General features: G+C 40.2%; 1 protein-coding gene across 1 annotated transcript in view; it reads right to left on the bottom strand.

The window, feature by feature from the left end:
• LOC117291422 overlaps positions 1-22,006 on the bottom strand; it is a 156,123-nt gene that overhangs the window by 119,995 nt on the left and 14,122 nt on the right. Inside the window, exons 12-26 of the mRNA XM_033773076.1 lie at positions 21,745-21,996; positions 20,936-21,232; positions 20,210-20,467; positions 18,748-19,032; positions 17,340-17,588; positions 16,212-16,377; positions 14,672-14,796; positions 13,272-13,541; positions 12,502-12,780; positions 11,569-11,823; positions 9,306-9,590; positions 8,447-8,704; positions 3,095-3,370; positions 1,834-2,076; positions 1,061-1,363 (exon numbers count right to left, since the gene is read on the bottom strand). Of these exons, the coding sequence (XP_033628967.1) occupies positions 1,061-1,363; positions 1,834-2,076; positions 3,095-3,370; positions 8,447-8,704; positions 9,306-9,590; positions 11,569-11,823; positions 12,502-12,780; positions 13,272-13,541; positions 14,672-14,796; positions 16,212-16,377; positions 17,340-17,588; positions 18,748-19,032; positions 20,210-20,467; positions 20,936-21,232; positions 21,745-21,996 (3,801 nt within the window). The remainder of the gene's footprint in view (positions 1-1,060; positions 1,364-1,833; positions 2,077-3,094; positions 3,371-8,446; positions 8,705-9,305; positions 9,591-11,568; positions 11,824-12,501; positions 12,781-13,271; positions 13,542-14,671; positions 14,797-16,211; positions 16,378-17,339; positions 17,589-18,747; positions 19,033-20,209; positions 20,468-20,935; positions 21,233-21,744; positions 21,997-22,006) is intronic.

Below are 22,006 nucleotides of genomic sequence, written 5' to 3'. Positions count from 1 at the left end.
CCCCTTTCTCAAAAACTACTTTTCTTCAGAGGGAGCTGTTTCTCACTATGTTTTATACTATCAACAGCTCTCCATTGCTGGCTACCTACATGTAGTTAGTTTTTTATGCTAACAACTGTTTGCATAACTACCAACAGTGTCATGTGCCTTTAAATAGGGGCTCCAAGGTCAAATCAAGTTTTGTGATCAATGCACTCATTTTCCAATAGATAGAGTCCTCATGAAATATTTGAAAAAATACAGGTCTTTAAAGGCAGTGGACACTATTGGTAATCACTCAAAATAATTATTAGCACAAAATCTTTCTTGGTAACGAGTAATTGGGAGAGGTTGATGGTATAAAACATTGTGAGAAACGGCTCCCTCTGAAGTGCCATAGTTTTCGAGAAAGAAGTAATTTTCCACGAATTTGGTTTTGAGACCTCAGATTTAGAACTTGAGGTCTCGAAATCAACCATCTAAATGCACACAACTTTGTGTGACAAGGGTGTTTTCTTCTTTCATTATTATCTCGCATCTTCGATGACCAATTGAGCTCAAGATTTCACAGGTTACTTATTTTATGCATATGTCAAGATACAACCACTGTGAAGGCTAGTCTTTGACAATTACCAATAGTGTCCACTGCCTTTAACCTAGTCTGGATTGACAGACTTTCAGGTCACAGTGATTAACTACACTTTTATTAATCCTGGCCAGCAGAAACTGGGTTGTCTTTGTTAATAATTCCCTGCTTTTCCCTCTCCTATCCCATTTCATGTCATTACCAATCTACCCTCATGTCCTTACCAACCTACCCTGATCTCTCATCTATTCTTCACATTTTTGTTGTATCAAAAACTTAGTCATCTCCATACAGGACCAGTGCTTTAGTTTCTCTGTAAAACAAGTTTATTTATTTTTTTCCCTGTAGCTTAACTTTTATTTGTTTGTAAGTATTGTTTCTGTACATAAGTGAAAAGGCAGAATTAATAATGATAAAAATAATCTCTGGAACATCCCGTATGTCATGGTTGGGCGGACGGAGTTCTGTGGTTGTACCCCCGCTTAACATGCTCACCTGTTTGGAAGATTTTCCTCTGCGTCGTGTCACCTGTCTGCTCCGCAAGATTTAACATGGCATCTGCCTCCAGCACAGTCACCACGGTAGCAGTGTAATCCGTCAATGGATCCAGATCGTTGAAGGTGTGCTCAGTGGATTCTGATGGATACACCGGATCGGCAAAGTTTTCATTACCGCTGGGATCAGTGATGGATACCCTGTAGAAGTCGAAGGAGTTTGCACCAGCGGCAGGAATCCAGGAGACGGTCAGGGATGTTGGGGACTGATCGGTTAGGGAGACCAGACCAGGGGAAAGAGGATCTGCAGGGTTGAACAAATTAAACACTTTCAAGGGGAAGGTTTACAATTGGTAATTTTAAAATTAATGACAATCAAAACATTTAACGGTTAGATTTAGCCTACACCAGCTTTCGATTGTGTAGGACAGTTTGCAGTCTTTTCCACAGAGCCCATCACATATTATTATCATTATTATTATTTATTCGGCACAAAATCACATACAAAATAAAAACAAAACAAAAGCCAAGGACATGTGCCTGGAATTAATCAATATTACCAAAAAAATGTAGCCCAAAGGCCTTCAATTCTAATATCCCTGGCCATATATTAAAAATCTATAACTATTTACAATAAGTCTATAAAGACATTTAAAATACCAGACAACAATAGAAAGATGCTAAAAAGTAATAATGCAGAATGAGTGAAAACGCAAAATATCCACCAAGGCAAACAATTAGTATACATGTAACAACAATAATAACAATAGTTACTTGTTCGGACAGTTTTCCCAAATGAAGGACCCTGAACGCTGTTGATGAGCGGCACAATGGTGATAGGGTACACCATGGCTGGTTCCACTCCAACAAACTCCGCCTCTAGTTGGTTGTCATTTATCCCTGTTAACTCCGGAATGGTGATCGAGTACAAAGTGGCGCCCGGTACCTCTCCCCAGACGATGACAAAAGAACTCTCTGTGATGCTCTTCACAAAGATCTCCCCCTCAATCAAGGATTCTAGATCATAAACAAAAATATATATAAAAAATTGTTGTCATGGCATCAGTACACCAGCCAGTGCTTCCTCTGGCTAATAAGGAACCATTAGAGACTAAAGGCCCGGTCACACAGACCCCGAAATTGAGAACGAAAACGAGAACAATAATAATGCCACCCTCGATTGGCTGAATAAGCATGGGCGTACTCTATGTGGAGTACTTCAACCAATCGAGGGCCTGCATGTGTATCCTTCTCATTTTTGTGGTCGTTATCGGGCCTGTGTGACCGGGCCTTAACTGTCAGCTGTTGTTTTAATGACATTACAGGGAAGTGATGGGCTATTGAGAAAAAAAACTGAACACTGAGCGCAAAGCAAGCCTTACTCTGCAATCTGGGCATTATTATAAGGTTATATCCCCATGTCTTTTTAGAGTTTTGATCATTTTCTTTCGGGGGGGGGGGGGGATAAAAAACGGAAACACAATTTTTAAAGGAGGAATCACATCCTTGTGTCAATGCTATTTGGAAATGGTGTTTAACTTTGTTTTGCAGTTGAACGGTAATAAAGCCAGTGAAACCTCTCAAACCTAGTATCACCAAATGTATCTGTAAAACCTTCAGAAATAATAACAAGCTTTCTGGAAAAAGAAAGGACATATCTTGTTTGTCGATCAGAAACAAGACACACAGTTAAGACCACTTCATACTTCCTGTGACTGCGAAGGCGATACCAATTATTCGCAACAGTTGAAATGTGTTCAACTCCTGCGAAACATTCGCTGCGAAAACAACCATGTGACGCCAAAATTCGCTTTGCATTCATGATCAAGTATGATCAAATGGTGTTTGAAGCTTTGCATGGTGTTTAGAATAAGAGTAACTATAAATATAAATATGAATAGTAATCATTGGGTACAACCATGGGTAAAATCTCTTTAGAAGTCGTGGTGGCTCTGAAAAGAGCCGGTTTGGTCTTGACGTTTGATCAAGCTTTAATAGAGACACAGTACTTTGATAGACAAAATGAGCCTAGTACCTGTACTCCCGTCAATGCTGGCAGGTTGGCTCTCCTGGTCACCAGCTTTCACCACCAGTCTGAAGGTGTAAGTGCGACCGGGGTCCAAGCCGGTGACAGTATAGGATGTGGTGCCAGCTCCCAGCGTGATTGTGGGTATATTGACCGGGAGGCCAGAGTCAGCAGAGGTCACACTGAGGTCTTGAGAGGTCAAAGTGCCACCTCCTGGAGTCCAACTAAAAGAGATCGACGCTGGTGCAGTGCCGGTTACTCCCAAATTAGTCACTGGCAAAGGAACTGAAATTCAGAAAGAAAAAAAAATCAGTTCTGAATTTAATTTGCTTCAATGTTTGAGACTTTACCATGTGAAATTTTCACCTTTTCATTGAGGTGCAATTGTTATACACTGACTACAAATGATGGTAAGCTTGGGTATGGAGGGTGAGCATCAATGAAACTAAAGTCACGTCTGGTAAGGAAAAAGGGTTAATTTCTCCTTTCCCATGACAAACAAACTAAGAGATTAGTCAATAAACAGCCACATGCACAATCTTACTTTTAGTAGTAATTTTTTGTATTTCACCTACTAGTAGGTAGCAGTACATTTAAAGGCAGTGGACACTATTGGTAATTACTCAAAATAATTATTGGCATAAAACCTTACTTGGCAACAAGTAATGGGGAGAGGTTGATGGGTATAAAACATTGTGACAAACAGCTCCCTCTGAAGTGACCTAGTTTTGGAGAAAAGAAGTAATTTTCCACGAATTTGATTTCAAGACCTCAAGTTTAGAACTTGAGGTCTCGAAATCAAGCATCTGAAAGCACACAACTTCGTGTGACAAGGGTGTTTTTTTCTTTCATAGTTTTCTCGCAACTCCGATGACCGATCGATCTCAAATTTGAACAGGTTTGTTATTTTATGCATATGTTGAGATACACCAAATGAAAAGACTGGTCTTTGACAATTACCACTGTCTTTAAGTATTCTGTATCTTTCAATTCCAATGTGAGAGAACTGCATGACTGAGCGCCTGACAGCAGCCACTCAAATCAGCTCTGTGTTTGTTTGCTAATTTCTTAGTATATTGCTCAATTTGTGTTCTTATTTTTATACAACTGGATTTGTTACTACACCTGGAATCTACAGGACCTTTTCTGTGTATCCTGGAGTCATCTGAATTGTGAAAATAGTGTTTTTCTGTTGGAATTGTTCACTGTCTCAGTTGAGAAGTATGGTGTATAAAGCTTACACACACTAATAGGTGGCTGCATCCTGTGCAGTCATCCACCTAGTCCATGGACATTGTTCGCCCATCTGGGGACAATGGAGGTAAGTATCCTTTTCATTCTCTCCCTGCTTGCTAGACCATTGTACTGTACTAACTCATCTGTGGTCAGCTTTGTTCCATCAGCATCAATTGTGTCTGGTGCTTGCATCCTGCCAAAGACACATCTAGGCCTCATCCACCATCGAAGATATCTGAAATGCCCTGTTTCTTACTATGACAACTCCCCAGCCACTTTTCATTTGGAAATTGTGATTTTTGGTGACATTGCTGTAAATCCCGGCCCTGAAGGTGTCAATAACTCAAACTCAGCAGAAGCTAGTCCAAACTCTGCAAATTCCTACTCACGAAACAAGCTTCTCAGTCTCCGTTATGCCCCATCCACACGTGCTACAACTCTGCTGCCTTCCTGTATATTATCATTACAGAACCTTGGCCTTTTTGTAAATCCCAGCACTGTTTACCGACCTACACATCGTGGTAAAAAAGCTGGTCGCCGTAGAACTGTTCATAAACCCCCCGTACCCGAAGTTACACTCCCATCTGTTCCAGTACCAGTGACTCCAGCCAAATCTCAACTCAGCCTTTGTGTTATAAACACACAGTCCATCTGTAACAAGTATGACGATTTTGCTGATTTTGTTCTGCAAAAAGATCTGGACCTTGTTGCCGTTTCAGAAACATGGCTGAGACCAGACGACAACTTAACATGTCGTCAGTGTACCCCTGCTGGCTACTACTTTCATCACATCCCAAGACCTCACAAGACTGGTGGAGGAGTTGCAATACTGTACAGATCTACTTTATCTGTCTCTGTGAAAAGTAATGATGTCCAGTACACAACTTTTGAATCTCTTCATGCTGAAGTTTCCGGAAACTCTAAATCTGTTCGCCTTGTCATTGTATACAGACCTGAAAGAGATTCAAACGGCCAACATGTGACTTTCTCAAGTTTTCTAAGGGAGTTTGAGAATTTGATTTTGGAATATCTGCTTCATCCATCGGAAATCATCATCACAGGCGACTTTAACATTCATGTTGATGACATCCACAACACCAATGCAAACCAGTTTAAGCATCTACTTCAGGCTTTTGGTCTTACCCAGCATATCAAGGAGCCGACTCATCGTCTCGGTCATTGCCTAGATCTTGTCATAACTCGTGAGATCTCCCCACCAATTGTCTCAAACTTTGTTATTCTACCTGGATTATCAGACCATTATGCAGTCATGTGTAACTTGAGTCTGTGCAAGCCCAAAGTCCCAACCGTTACTATAAAGAGCCGACAATGGAAACATGTGAATCCTACCGAAGTGTTCCGTGACATAGGCTCCCATTTAGCAAATCTAGAAGTTGATCACGACTGCTTGGATTCCTATGTCAGCCAATATGAGAGTACAGTCAGTGACATCTTGGATAAATACGCACCTTGGAAAACGAGATCAGTCAAGGTCCGATCTGAAGTCTCCTGGTTCAATGACGATATTCGTACAGCGAGAAAGATCTGTCGTCAACTGGAGCGGAAGTGGCGGAAAAATGGCAAATTGGCAATTCAACGACAAGAATATCGCAACCAATGTAAAGTAGTTAGGAATTTGATCAACCAGGCAAAGATCATCCATTATTTATCTCAAGTACAAGAATCCTCAGGAGATCAAAAGAAGCTTTTCAAGATAATTGGTAAGTTGTTGCTCAAACCCAAAACCCCTGTCCTGACTTAGCAAATGAGTTCCAGAAATTCTTTGTCACCAAGATTTCAGACATCCGCTCATCATTTTCATCAGTCCCTTACAACGTGCCGCAGACATTGCCACAACTTCAACCAGAGTGTAGACTATCTGTGTTTGAGCCTGCCACTGTTGCTGAGATTCAAAGGGTTATTATGAAATCTCCTTCAAAATCCTGTGAGCTGGATCCAGTGTCAACATCCATGATAAAGCAAAACTTCGATATTTTTGTACCCTACATCACTAAGCTTGTAAACGAATCCCTCAGTTCCGGTTGTTTCCCCGATAGCCTCAAAGTTTCCTACATCAGGCCGCTCATCAAGAAACCAAACCTGGACAAGGAGATATTCAAAAACTACAGACCGGTTGCAAACTTAAAATATCTTGGAAAAGTCATCGAACGTGTAGTTTCATCACGTATTTCTGATCACATTCATACTTTCAACCTGTCCGACGTGTTCCAGTCAGCATACAAGCCTTTCCAAGGGACCGAGGCTGCACTAGTCCATGTGAGCAACGATATTCTCTCTTCTATGGACAATGGTAACCTTACAGCACTAGTCCTGCTAGACTTGAGTGCTGCTTTTGACACTGTCGATCACAACATCCTTCTCTCTCGGCTCCAGAATCACCTTGGCATAGAGGATACAGCCCTAGCATGGTGCAAATCGTATCTCTACAATAGAACTCAGCATGTATGTATTGGCACCGCGATATCCGACCCTGTTGTTTTGAACTACTCTGTGCCACAGGGGTCGGTACTCGGCCCGCAGTGGTTTACGCTATACACTTTACCGATTCGTGACATCATCCTGAAATTTAATCTGAATTACCATGTGTACGCAGACGACACTCAGCTATACATCACATTTAAATCTTCTCAAGAAAACGCCAATGCATCTATTGCAAGACTTGAGAAATGCATCCAAGAGATTCGACGTTGGACACAACAAAACTTCCTGAAGTTAAATGATGATAAGACAGAGTTCCTTCTATTTGGGTCACGTCAACAGTTAACTAAGGTTTCAGTGCCATACATCTCCATCGGTGATGCTCGGATAGCTCCCTCGCTGAAAGCTCGGAACTTAGGGGTTATTTTTGATTCATCAATGACACTTCAGCCACACATCAACAACATTGTTCGTTTATCATCATATCACATCAGGAATATAGGCAAGATTCGCAAGTACTTGGACAAAAGTGCCACTGAAAAGGTCATTCACGCATTTGTTACTTCTCGTCTTGACAACGGCAATGCTCTTCTCTACAGTCTTCCTAACAACCAGATTTCCAGACTTCAACGGCTCCAAAATACTGCTGCCCGCATTGTGACACTGTCTAGAAAATCCTGTTCTATCACCCCCATTCTGAAACAACTACACTGGCTCCCTATCTCTCAACGAATCATCTTCAAGCTGATGCTCATTGTCCACAAAGCTCTTAATGGCAAGGCTCCCCACTATATTTCTGAACTGCTTCAAGTTTACACTCCATCAAGGAATCTTCGATCAAGTTCTATGCTTCTCCTCATTGAACCCACGTCTCGACACTCATGGGGTGACAGGTCTTTTTCTTCAGCCGCGCCACGCATCTGGAACTCTCTTCCACTTAATCTTCGATCTTGTCTTTGTACTGCAAAATTCAAGCCTTATCTCAAAACTTATCTTATGTCACAGGTTTTCAATGACTAATTTTGTTGTGTCTGTTTTTCTTTGTGTTGTGTTGTGTTTTGTTTTTGTTTTGTTTTTGGTTTTACTGCGCCTTGAACACCCAGCAGGGTGGATATGTGCGCATTACAAGTCTTATTATTATTACTATTATATGGGTACTTTTTCAAAATGTCCATAGATGTTACATTAAACTTACAGGGTTTGAAGATAATGATAGTGGAAATAAAGCTTCCCATCAAATATTACTTACTGAGGTGCTGTAGTTTTGGAGAAATGAGTAAAACAATGTCATGAAACTCTGTTTGTAAATGTTTAAATTAATTTTGGTCTCATGAGACCAAAATTATTTTTATGGCATTGTTTTACTCATATCCCCAAAACTACAGCACCTCAGCACGTAATATTTTCAGGGAAGCTTTCTACTATCATTATCTTCAAACTGTGTAAGTTTAGTGTAAATCTGTGGACATTTAGTTTTTTGTCTACAAAAAGTATATAGACCCTTTAAGGTAAATATGTTGTACATGCTAAAATAACTTTCGTCTCACTGAGACAAACAATTTTGTTTACTCATTTCTCCAAAACTACAGCACCTCAATGAGTAACAATTTAAGTGAAGCTTTCTACCATCATCATCTTCAAACCGTCTAAAGTTTTGTGACCTCCATCCCAACCCGTTAGACTTACTTGTTCTCTGCACTGCAGTCTGTTCAACATTGGTATCGGCAAACAACGTGACCGTTATGGTGTATTCCTCTCCAGGGCTAAGGTCGTTGTAGGTCGCTGTACGGCCTTCTCTGTTGACCACCGGGTTGGAGCTAGCAGGCGGGTCGATTTGGAGAAAGAAATCTTGATAGCCTGGTAGATCGTCTCCCGTTCCCCACGTGATGTCAATCGAGGTGCTTGTGAAGGAAAGGACGATGACCTCGCCTGGAGTGAGAGCGCCTGTTTTTCAGATTGATACAAAGTACATTTTAGTATCATTTTAGTGGCTCTGAAATATATTTTTGGTTTACATTGTGCCGTTTTTCAAAATGTATTTTTTTTTTGCAAATTCCATTTTAATAGTTTATCTCATTCTATTTTTATCATTGGTAGGAGTCTGGTTGTACACAAATTTTTATGACAGTTTTTATACTTTTTGTCTTTCCTTGACAGCCCCTATTCATTTTGTATTCTTTGTAAAAATGTCTAAAGTTAAACTAAGTCTTGGGGAACCTAAGTCTTTGGGAACCTAAGTCTTCAGGAACCTTAGTCAATGGGAGCTGCAGTCTTTTGGAACGTTTTATGAGGAACCAAAGTCTCTGGGAACCTAACTCTGTGGGAGCCTATACATGTAATTCTCTGGGAGCCTAAGTCTTTGTGAACGTAAGTCTTTGAGAACTAAGACTTTGGGAACCTAAGTCTTTGGGAACTGCAGTCAATGGGAACTGCAGTCTTTTGGAACCTTTGTATGAGGAACCTAAGGCTTTGTAAACCTAAGGTTTCAACATTGTGTGATTACTTGCAAAAAGAAAATGTACAGTCTGTTAAACAAAGATCTCACCTGTAGTTCCTGCAGTAGAGACTGTTTCACTGCTCGTCTCAAAACCCCCATCATTAGATACGGTCTGTAGGTAGATGTCATACAAAGTGTCTGGGAACAGATCCTCTAGAACGAAAGAACTGACAGTTGGCCCAACCTCGCCGGACTCAATGGTTGGTCCACCACCTGTGCTATAGGATATTCTAAAGAGGTTGAATGTAGTGGCTCCTGCTGTGTCGCCAAAGCCGATGGTGATGGTTGTCGCCGTGCTGTCTAATACATTCACAAAGCTTGGCTCACGGGGAACTAATAAAATAATAATAATAATATAGAACAGTTAGTAACTTTTTTTTACATTTTGTTTACGCAAGTCGCCGGACACACAAGGCCTGAAGGCCACTTCAAGGTGTGGGCTACAATTGTTTTTTCCAGAGGCCGTTGCCACCTACTCCTAGGGCTGAAACAGGGTAACCCCTTTTACAGTCCGTACGGATGTAGGCTTGGGTATCATCAGTCCGAAGCCTGGTCGGTAGAGCAGAAAGCACTACCTCCCCAATTTTATGTAGCAAGTGTCACGACCGGGATTCGGACCCACACTCTGCTGACCAAACAGCAGAGCTTGAATCAGGTGCTCTTAACCGCTCGGCCATTACACGCCAGTATCCGCCTAAAGAAGGGGCTCATGGCAACAGAGGAGAGAAAGACATATTCGGACTGAGGATTGTGTGAGTATGTTTGTTTTTAAGTTTGTCTTGAATGTTGTGATGGATGGAAATGATTTGACAGTCAGTGGGAGTTGGTTCCACACCCGGGCTGATGCTACAGACAAGGACCTATTGCCCCAAATAGTGGAAGTACTAGGCTGATGAAGCATCATGAGCTCATTAGAATGCAGACCGATGTGTGCTGACGTGTATGAGTGGATGAGGTTGATGGGGTATTCTGAAGCATTGTTGTGAAGAATTTTGTAAATGAATAGGCAAAGTTTGTACTGAATCCTGTGTAAAAAAACAAAGAGCCAATTTTTTTTTTTTCTGGATATATCTTTCAATGATTTTTTTTTTAGCACTTAGTAGATTTTAAAAGACAATGAAAAGAAGAAAAATTTCTTACAATCCAACAATGAAACTGACATCAATATTGAACAAAGGATATCATTCCGCAGTGAATTAGCACTTCATTTAGAATTTACTGCTTTGGCTATAATGTTTTTATAATCGACTGTTTGACATTTTATTTATTTTTTAAATGTAATGTTTTTGATGACTGTTTTTTAAAACCGTACATTTCGGCTTTCAGCCGCAGTATTGAAGTTTTTTATATAAAGCCATGTACTACAAACTTCACACACTTTCATGTTGCCAAATTCTAGGTTGAAAGAAATTCTCAAAATATTCACATAAACTCTCTAGAAAATTGTAATTGTGATGCAATCAAGCAAAATGAGTTGTTTGTCGACTCAGGTCATTTTTTCAACAAATTTGAATTGAGTATACATTTTTGTAATCTATGCTTTAATACTGTTTAAGCCCTACATGTATCTATGATGATAGCACCTTTGGTTCAACAAATGTTAAAGATGAAACACCAAGAAAAGCAAGAGTATCAGCACAATTTATTTCAATGCAAATTTTAACCCCTTTATGATGTTAATTATATGAAAATGTCCCCCCTGTTTTGATTTATTTCTCCAAGTCTGTTTTGGTTATATGTTATCATTATTATTTTTGTTTTAATGTTATTGTTTTCTTTGGTATGTTGGTATGTTAGTATATCTTGTGCTATTTTTACATTTTAATATTGTATCTGTTGCTGTAAAATTGGAATTTAGTTTTCATGTAATTTTTATACCTGATGAATAAAACAATTCTATTCAATTCAATACTGTTATTTCTGACAAACGACTCATTTAGCTTGATTGCCTCACAGTTGTCGTAGTGTCAGGACGGGTCAGAGGTCATCGGGCATCATGCTCTATATCCCTCTGACCCGTTTATCCAGCTATGGGGACAGGACATTCAGTAACATTTCACCCCGCCTCTGGAACTCTCTGCCTCAACATCTCAAGGGCACACATGACATCTCACGATTCCAACATTCTCTCAAAACCCATCTCTTCAGATTAGCCTATAAAGATATCCAGTGAAATTTTCTTCTTGTTCTTTGACCAGCGCCTTTGAATGTCACACAGATAAAGTGCGCTTTACAAATGCTGTGTTATTATTATTATTAATATTATTATTATTTATGGGGAACACAAGCCCTAGCCTTGCTGTTTTCTTACTCGTTCTCAGTGTCAACGCTCCATCAGCCACACCAACCACAGACACTGTCACTGTGTACTTGTCACCTGAGGCCAAGCCAGTAAATTCTGCTAAGAGTGGTTGGTTCCGAGGAACGGTGATCTCTTCGGCTGCACCCGCATCCCTCGACAAGTCTACAATGTATGGGTTGGTTGTACCCTCCACTTCTCCCCAGGTCACAACGATGGAGTTTATGGTTACACTCCTAAGAATGACCTCGGCTGGAACGGCAGCAACTATAAATACGCAAAGAAATAATATTATTTATTTTATTTTATTTATTCATTTGCTACTTCAGGTTGTGGAGCCAAAGAGTCTCTTTCAAAAAGAGTAGACAAATTTATCGAAAAGGGAACCTTCCTGTCAGGAAAATCTGACTTAATTTTGGGGTTGAACAAAGAAAAAATTTACCCAAAGACCTATATCAACAGTCTCTTTTTTTTGAAAATGTCTTGAAACTTGGGGAACTTGAAATCGTATGGAAGTGTCAAGGCTGAGCGGTTAAGAGCACCAAACTCAAACTCTGGTGTTTCTGATCAGCAGAGTGTGGGTTCGAATCCCCAGCAGTGACACTTGTGTCCGTGAGAAAGACACTTACATGTAACCATTGCTTCGTCCTTCGGATGGGACATAAAGCCGTTGGTCCAATGTGTTGTGTAACGCATGTAAAATAACCCAGTGCATTTATCGAAAAGAGAAGGGGTGTGTCCAAGTGTTCTTGGCTGTGGCTGCTGTATGCGCCATAGTACCTTGTAAACCCCTATAAGGTGCTAAATTATTGGGTCTCAGAATTCATCACTGCAATAAACTATCTTTCTGAAAGTTTGTACATGCCTTGAGCACCTTGTTTAGTAAACACGTGCGCTATATACATGTAAGACTTTGACATTATTATTATTATTACTGTTACTCACTTGTGGTGAAAAAGTTGATACTTCGACTGCTCTTTGTTACACTGGGACTCTCTGAAATGCTCAGAGTCCTGAAAAAATATTCCGTGGATGGAAGCAGATTTTCGACGACAAAATTCTCGGGTTGGCTTCGACTGATGGAAAATGGAGAAGAAGGTAGTCCATTCTTCGGTCGATAGTAAATCTCGTAGTGGCTGAGGGCTCCGGGAGCTTCGGTGAAGACGAAGCGGAGGGAGGTGGAACTGAAACCCAAGAGTATCAGAGGACCTGGAGGTTCTGGGTCTTTGATTGAGAAAAGATAATAATGTGGTTTTTAATGACTGTGGTCCAGTGATTAGACTGCAGGACTTGCAATCACAAGGTTGTGGGTTCGAATCCACAAGCTAATTTCACATAACCACATTACTTTTAAAAGAAGGCGCTTCCAATGATTGCATGGAGCACGCAAATTTCATGGTCCCCAAAAAACGCTTGGAAGGTCGCATAGTTTGTAGCATTTGAGAAATTGCGTGCAATTTGAAACGTAACCCAAGCGAGTTCCAAACTGGGGCAAAGAACTATACTTTTCTATCGCAGCACCAAGGATGTGGAATCATCTTCCACAGAACATTGGACAATCTACTTCATCAGCCAAATTCACAACTTTGATAAAACCTCACCTTTTATTTTGAAAGCCCACTGTACGACGCTATGAGCAATGACTGTTGGATTGGCACCTTAACAATTGATTGATTGATCGATTGATTGAAATAGAAAAGGAAAAATCTACATACTTGTTCTCTGCTGAGCATTGTAAAACTGCCCACCATAGCTGATGTCTACGTTATACAGAATGCCCGACGACAGACCAGAGAAGGTGTGGTACAACAGATCGTTCGGCAGTGCGGTGGTCCCGGGTTCTATGTCACCGGTGTCTGGCCTTGGCTCACCCTCTGGATAGACATACAGCTGGTACAGGTTGGTGCCAGCAGCATGAGACCAGACAATAGAGATATCTGTTGTGGTAAAGTCCTGGATGATAACTTGATCTGGTAGTACTTGTGCTGGGGATAAAAAAATTTATAAAAAAATTTAAAAATTACACCCAAAGAATTTTCCTTTAAAGTCAGTAGACACTACTGGTAGTTGACAAAGACCAGTCTTCTCACTTGGTGTATCTCAACATATGCATAAAATAACAAACCTGTGAAAATTTGAGCTCAATCGGTCATCGAAGTTGCGAGAAAATAATGAAAGAAAAAACATCCTTGCACACGAAGTTGTGTGCGTTTGTGTGATTTCGAGACCTCAAATTCTAAATCTGAGGTCTCGAAATCAAATTCGTTGAAAGTTACTTGTTTCTGGAAAAACTATAGCACTTCAGAGGGAGCCGTTTCTCACAATGTTTTATACTATCAACCTCTCCCCATTTCTCGTTACCAAGTAAGGTTTTATGCTAATAAATATATTGACTAATTACCAATAGTGTCCACTGCCTTTAAGTAAAATTTGAAACTTTGCATGGTGGAAATACGATATGGAAAAGTTTGCGGTAACAGAGATAGTCATTACATGGTGTTACCGCAAACCTTTCCATAAAGTTTCCTTTGATAGTTTGGGTTTAATAAAGAATAATTGGACTTGTGCGAGACTTGAATATGCAACCTCTGTATTAACGTGGTGACATTCTACTAACTGAGCTATGTTGAGAATCTCTCATAAAAAGCAAGATATATCATGTGACGCGCTCGAAACAAAAAAAAAAGCAGATTCTTTGTATGGGGTTTTGTACAACAAAACAGCTAAAGGCACTGGATACATTTGTTAATTGTCAAAGACCAGTATTCTTGCTTGGTGTATCCCGAAATATGCATAAAATAACAAAATAATGAAAATTTTGGCTCGATTGGTCACTGAAGTTGCAAGAGAAAAATGAAAGAAAAAACAGCCTCGTTGCAAACATTTGTGTAATTTTAGATGCATAATAAAAGACTTCAGATTAAGTTTTTTATAACTTGAGTATGAATTTACCTCTTTCTCCAAATAACTTACTTCAGAGGGAGCGTTTTTTTCACACGGTTTTATTCGATCAACAGCTCTCCCTTGCTCGTTATCAAGTAAGTAAGTTTTTTATGCCAACAGTTGTTTTGATTAATTACCAATAGTGTCCAGTGCCTCAAGTCTAAATACTCACTAGTTCGAGCTGCACGCTCTACTGCATATTCACTCTCCAGGTAGCCATTTCTCTCATTGTTGTATGCCATGACCCACAGTGTAACCAGGTACGGCATGTCAGGGGTAAGACCATGAATGGTGTGCCTGTTGAGAAACAATAAGTTAAAGGGTTTTGATAAATTTTGAAGATTTTTTAGTGAGCAATTTAGCCTTCAGGAAAGACTCTAGTAGAACGAGGATCAACATCAGGCCATTTACTTTTCAATTGATCTTGCTGGTAAAAAAAAAAAGATTACACCGTGCAAAAACTTGTGCATTTATAAACACTTTTGAGAGTCTTTAAATAAGATAGTTGGTCCTGAGGAATCACATGCCTGTATTAACTTTACTAGATGAAATACTTTCTTTGTTGAAGGGTTTTGATACCTTTTTAGATCAATTTTTTGGGGGGATGACATGAATCCCATATTCACTGTGAATGAATATGTATGTAATATAATTTAACTGTACAGTAGAAGTTTCAACTTCATAATGGTTGTTGAGATTTTTGCAGGGAAAAAAAGAAGAAAATAACAGAGCAACGTTTTCAGGGTGTCATGGTCGTGCGGTATTCAAGATCTGGTGGTTTAGTCATGGGGACGAGGGTTCAACTCACAGTCATGGCACTTGTGTCCTTAAACACAACACTTTTCTTATCTTGACCAAGGGGTGTATACATTGTAAATAGGTACCAGAGAGAACTTTTATTTGAGAAAGCCTTTGGAGTCCTATGGCAGCCTGGGGATGTATTCTCCCCAGGTAGCTAAGAAAGATTACAGGAATGTCTGTGGCCCAATGAACAGGGTAATAATAATAATAATAATAATAATAATAATAATAATAATAATAATGAGAACTTATAAAGCGCACAAATCCATCAAAGTGCTCATGGCGCTAAATACAAAGAATAATATTTACATGTACAGTAACCAAAATTGAAACGTAAGCCTAAGCTAAGAAGAAATCCAGAACATGTTGAAGAGAAATACAATACAAATGCAAATATCAAAGAAAACATCGAAGGGTAGAAATCAAACCATTTTCTCAAATACTTGGTTGAAAAGATGTGTCTAATACAATGTAATAATAATAATAATAATAATAATTTGGGGGGGCTAATCATCCTTACTCGCAGCTAAGAGCTGAATTGCGCAGGACGTGTCTACAAGGTGTTCAAGAAGCAGGCATGCAAGGGCGCCTTTGGCTGCCAGCCACAACAACCCATTATGACCACAGAGCACAGCCAAGATTGATATTTTGATTTTTCCTCAGGGAGGAAAACCGGTTGTTCTGGAAAACCCTTGTGGCACAGCAGAGAACCAACGCACAACTCAACTCACATATGGCCCCGTCCGGGAATCGAACTGGGGTCACCTTGGTGAGAGGCGAGCGCTTTACGCACACGCCAACCATGCCACCCTTCTTAATGTAAAGGGCATTTGATTCGTTACTGTAAAATGCGCTTTATAAGAACAAGTTTTTATTATTTGTTTATTGTTATAGTAATCAAATTAACTTACTGCAGTTCAATGTCATCAAGTAGGGGACTGCCAAGAAATTCACGGCCATCGGAGTCAAAATATTTAACCTGGTAGAAGTCAAACTTTCCAGCAGGTTCAGTCCAGGTGACATCCAAGGTGGTTGGGTTTTCAGTCAGTGACGCGATGGATTCTACATTCTCAGGCCCTGACAGGAGAAGAATTATTAACAAGATGTTGTTCAGTTGGTTTCAGTTTGATTCCATTGTGGTATTGTGGGTTTTTTTTTATTTTTTTATTATTTTTTTATTAATCTAATTTATGTTCAGTAGTTTATTTATGATTGTGTGTAATTATTTCATGTAAATAGGATTTGAGGCATTGCATGGTGAGGTATCAATATATATTTGGTTTGCGGTAACACCATGTGTGTATCTACTTGCATGGAAGAGTTTGTTCTTAGAGAACTGTCATTCTTTATTCTACTACCGCGGAGTAGATTTATCGGATATTCGGGAGACTTCTCAGTTCTGAAAAGAACTTTCCTGCTTTTCAACTACTACCTGGGCAGAGGGTATAGAAAATCGGCAGGGACTACTACTTTAGCTTATAGAATTCTTATTTACTGCACTGCCGCGGAGTAAGGTCTTAAATTGGTCTCAACGTTTCGACTAGGTTGATCTAATCATCGTCAGGAGACTGAAGAGATATGAGAGAGGTGTGCCTATTTATAGGTGTTCAGAGGTTTCAGTGTAGTGTCAGTCTCTTTCATTTCATTTCATTTCGTTTTATTAGTATCACATTTCGTGGCCCACAGGCCAAATTGGACATAATTTACAACAATTAAATAGCAATAAATAGTAAAAACATTAAGAAAATTGCAAGTAGGATTAAAACACGTTATTAAAAAAAAAACATGTACTGGACTGGAGGAATACAATCAATAAAACATGCCCACAAGCCAAATTGGACGTGATGATTTACAATAATAAAATAGCACTATAGTAAAAACAGTAAGCAAATAGAAGGTAGGATTAAAACACGTCATCAAAAACCCACTTGACCAGGACTGGATGAGGAATACAATCAATAAATCTAGCAAAAAAACAACGATTGTAAAAACATGGAATACAGTATGCAACCTGTCAACGCTCTGATGCACAGTCTTACTTGTTTTGGTGACTCCACTGAAATCAGACGACTGCGCTCCGGGGTTTACCGAGATGGTATACTTGGTGGAGGGGTCCAGACCGGTAAACTGATGGGTGTTCGAACTACCTGTGATCTCCTCATACGGGTCTGTCAGAGGGTCCTCAGAGACAATCGTCAAGAGATTGATGCTGTTGTTTCCGAGCCAGAGAATATCGATGGTTGTGGACGTCACGTCGGTGAAGTAAACTGTCCGCGGCTGGAGAGCACCTAGAAACAAATTGTAAGGAAGTCAAAATTTAGGAGACTGTCATCACTTAATCATGACATTCTTTATAAAGTACTGTATGTGTATATTGGGGTGCGTTCGATTAGCTTCCCTGTGTCGACTCCGCGGTGCTCACTCGGGTGAGCCCCTGACAAGAGCTTATCGAACGATCACTCGCCCACTAGTGGTGACATTTGCACCTCGGGCCAGCCCCAAGTGACCTATTCCACAAGCAGGGCACTTGGGGCTGACCCGGGTGAGCCCCTGGAATGACGTCAAAGCTATTCGATTGTACCAAGGGCAGACCGGGGTCGACCCAGGGAAGCTAATCGAACGCACCCAATGTTTACTCTAATTGATTGAGTGGAAATAAACCGAATTGCACAAATAACATTTTATCATTACAAATACAAACCCTGGCTTTAGCTAACTATTAATTAATATCAATAGTAGGATAAAGACAGGTACTGGTCTTACAGATGGATACAATGATTTCATTAGATACAATGATTTCATTGGATACAATGATTTCATTAGATACAATGATTTCATTGGATACAATGATTTCATTGGATACAATGATTTCATTGGATACAATGATTTCATTGGATGCAATGATTTCATTGGATACAATAATTTCATTGGATACAATCTCGATCTGAGTGAAATGGATGCCAGGTGAATTGACTGTGAAATGACTGCGAATCCAAGTGAAAACGATGAAAGGTCAAAGGTTCATCTTACAGAATTCGGCCGTGTGCTCAAGGCAGTTATCTGGTGTTTTTCACAAACTGAGAAATGTGACATCAAGCCTCATTGTTCAGGCTGAGCCACACACTCGCAACATCAACTCACTTCAGACTTTCAAATGTAGATTCAAAACGCATCTGTTATCTTCTCTGGCTATTTTGCAGCATTCTTTAGCAGCGTATTGTATCTCTTGAAAATGCGTTTTACATGTCTTACTTATTATTATTTATTATTGTTAAGATTGACAAAGCGACCCCATGGGCCGATATCACACAAAGAGCTAAGATTGATCGTAACTGCAAGTCAATCGTAGTTGCTTTAGTGAAATGTGAAGTCACAATACAAATCACTATCGTGATAATGACAATTTGTCTTACGATGGATTTGTGAAATCGTGCCCACAGCACTTACCAGTACTGCATGAAGAAGTTGACGGTTCACTGGTAGTCTGATCCTCACCGATGCCCGAAACCGTTTCTATAGCGATCGCATACTCCTTCTCAGGCTGGAGTCCCATGACATTGAAGGTACTGGTGTTCTGGTTGACTTTGCCGGCAAGCTGTCGCATCTGTAGTCCAAGCTCCGTGTAGTAAATGTTAAAAGCCCCAAAGATATCGGTCGGTAAGATGTAGGAGAGCCGGCAAGACGTTGGTTTGACCACGGAGGAAATGAAAATGCGTCCAGGTGGGTTTGGGACTGTGTTTTATTATGCAAAAGGAAGAAGAAACAAATATTCACAAGGAATAAAAAAAATACAAACATTAAAACATGTAATGATGGCATGGTACTGTTTGCGAACAGTCTGTTTGTTACCAATTATGTGTATCCCTCCCCCCCCCCAAATAAAATTAGTTGACAAATTTCAAGAAATTCACAATCCCTATTGAGACCAAGCCAAATAGCAAGAAACGTAGAAACTACCTTGGGTTGATTCTTTAACTTAAATATAAAATTCCATAATTGACGTCGCGAGGTTACAAAACAAATCTCTTAGCCATATAGCCACTTCAAGGCGTGTCATGGCCAAACTTTGACGGACCAAAGATCAGGTGTTGTCAGTGCCAGAGTGTCGGTTTGAATCTCCTTGAGCAAGGCACTAACCATAATTGCTTCGTAAAAAGAGTGCCTTCTGCTCTATCAGTCAGGCTCCTAGTGGATGATACCTATGTATACAACCTTCCAGACTATAAAGAGGGTAACCCTGTTTTAGCAACGTGGTGGCAGTTAACTTGGGCCGATAGCCTAAATCATTTAAGTATAGCCCTCTCCTTGAAGTGGGCAGCGGGCCCTGTGATGTAACACCCGTTTTAAACAGGCACCCCAGAGTCGCGCCGAACCAAATCGATTAGGAGTGCCTCTTGGTCGACCCAAATAAATTTTGGTTTCAGACAGGCAAAGGCAGTGGACACTGTTGGTAATTACTCAAAATAAATGTTAGCATAAAACCTTTCTTGGTGACGAGTAATAGGGAGAGGTTGATGCTATAAAACATTGTGAGAAACGGCTTCCTCTGAAGTGCCATAGTTTTCGAGAAAGAAGTAATTTTCCACAAATTTGATTTCGAGACCTCAGATTTAGAACTTGAGGTCTCGAAATCAGCCATCTAAAATGCTCACAACTTCATGTGACAAGGGTGTTTTTTTCTTTCATTATTATCTCGCAAGTTCGAAGACCGATTGAGCTCAAATCTTCACAGGTTTGTTATTTTATGCATAATGTTGAGATACACCAACTGTGATGGCTAGTCTTTGACAATTACCAATAGTACCAGAGTATGGTTCAGCACGACTCTAGAGCATCTGTCTAAAATGGGTGAAAGGCTCTCTTGAAAAAAAAAATACAAAAAGAAGTATTTGTTACAACCATGACTCACTTGTCCTCTGCTTAGCATTCACGTCAAAGTCCGTAGTGGCATCTACTGTGACACTGATGTCATAGAGCTGTCCAGGTACCAGACCACTGAACACAGCGCTGCGCTCAACTTCGTCGATCCGATCGGGGTTCTGACCAATCGGACTGATGCTGACTGAGTATCCAATGAAGCCAGGTAATGCGTTTCCGTCGCCCCATGCGATTCTGATCATTGTATTCGTCACCTCCAATATAATTATCTCCCCTGCAGACGGTGTAACTGTATATGGATGATTAAGCACAGTTCTGATCAAGGCTGAGTTTTATAGAGCTGCTTATGCATAAAAAGTAGCTAAGCAAAAATTCTTCAGGAACTTCTTCAGGAACAACATTTACATCTTGCAATCAGGAAGATTATGTAAAACAATCATGGAGCTATCTAGAATTATTTCAACAAAACAGTGAAAAAAAATAATTCAGAATTAGGAAGATTTTCAAATTTGTTCATCAGAAACATGGAAAGATTATTTTTATTTTCAGGGAACTTTTCCTAAGAATCAGGGAGAGATGGCAGGTCTGAATTTAAACTGCCTCTAGCTACCTGGCAATCACGGTGGTCTATTTGGCAAGACACTGCTTTAGAATTGCTAACACACATCGGTGTAAGATTAAAACCAAAATTATTCTTCCTTATCTCCGATGCAAATTTAACGTTGATGAGATTAGCTCTGCTTCAGTTATAACTTACGTGTAGTAAAAACCTGTGTGATGGGTTCACTCGTCTGAGCGCCCTCGCCAGTTCCGGAAACAGCGGCAGCGGACAGCGTGTACTCCGTTCTGGGTAGCAGATCGCGGAACGAGTGCTCGGTCACGTCCGCTGGAATAAACACCTCCTGGAGTGGGAGACTACTCCCCAGGCTGATGGAGACCTTGAAGTAGTCGAAGACGACGTCCTGGAAGTTGTGTTGGCCAGGAGCAGCGACGGAGAATGTGACGGAAATCAGCTGAGGATTGACGTTGAAGATTCCGGCTGGGCTGGTAGGCTCTACACAAGGTGCAAACAAACATGTTAAGGCACTTGACACTATTTCACCTGTTATTTTTCCAGGTATTCCATTTCCAAACACTGGACTTATTTATTTTGTATTGATATCCGACAGCAAAAAAAAGCCGTTGACATGTATCACTAAAAACAGATAAAACAGACAATTCAATCAATTCAATAACTTATTTGTTCATTAAGAAGATAAAAGTATAAAATTTACATGTCAAAACATTGATAAAAAGCTTTAAAAAAAGGAAAACTGAAAAATACAGAAATATTTATAAAACTATGATTTACTTGTTACATTGATGAAAGAACCAAGTAAAAACACCAAAAATGCAAGAACTGCCCTCTCCGCTCCCACAAGCCATAGGGTAAAGAATCAGTAAAAAACCTATTAAGAATCATTACAAACTCTAATTGAAAAAGGCGCAAATGAGGGTCTATACTTTGAAAAGGATGTGTACTCGGAAATGGGTCTTTCCCGTATCAAAAAAAAAAAAGGAACTCACTCGTTCGGACAACCTTGCTTCCAGTGGGCAGGGCATCGTTGCTGGTGGACACCTGAATAGTGTACTCTCTACCTGGTAAGAGGTTACGGAAGACGTTTACTGTAGGTAGCCCTGGGGGGGCAATCTGCGATCCGGCGTCTTCGCTGATCTGAAGAGTGTACCCATTGTGCTCGCCCGTCACCTCCCCCCATGTGAAATGAATGGAGGTGGTTGTGACTTCGCGGATGACCACCTCAGCCTCACCAGCACTTGCTGTGATTAG

Source organism: Asterias rubens, chromosome 6 (genome assembly GCF_902459465.1).
Source record: "Asterias rubens chromosome 6, eAstRub1.3, whole genome shotgun sequence".
Lineage (NCBI taxonomy): Eukaryota > Metazoa > Echinodermata > Asteroidea > Forcipulatida > Asteriidae > Asterias > Asterias rubens.
The sequence above is the reverse complement of the archived record's forward strand: the minus strand, read 5'-3'. Positions and strand labels throughout refer to the sequence as shown.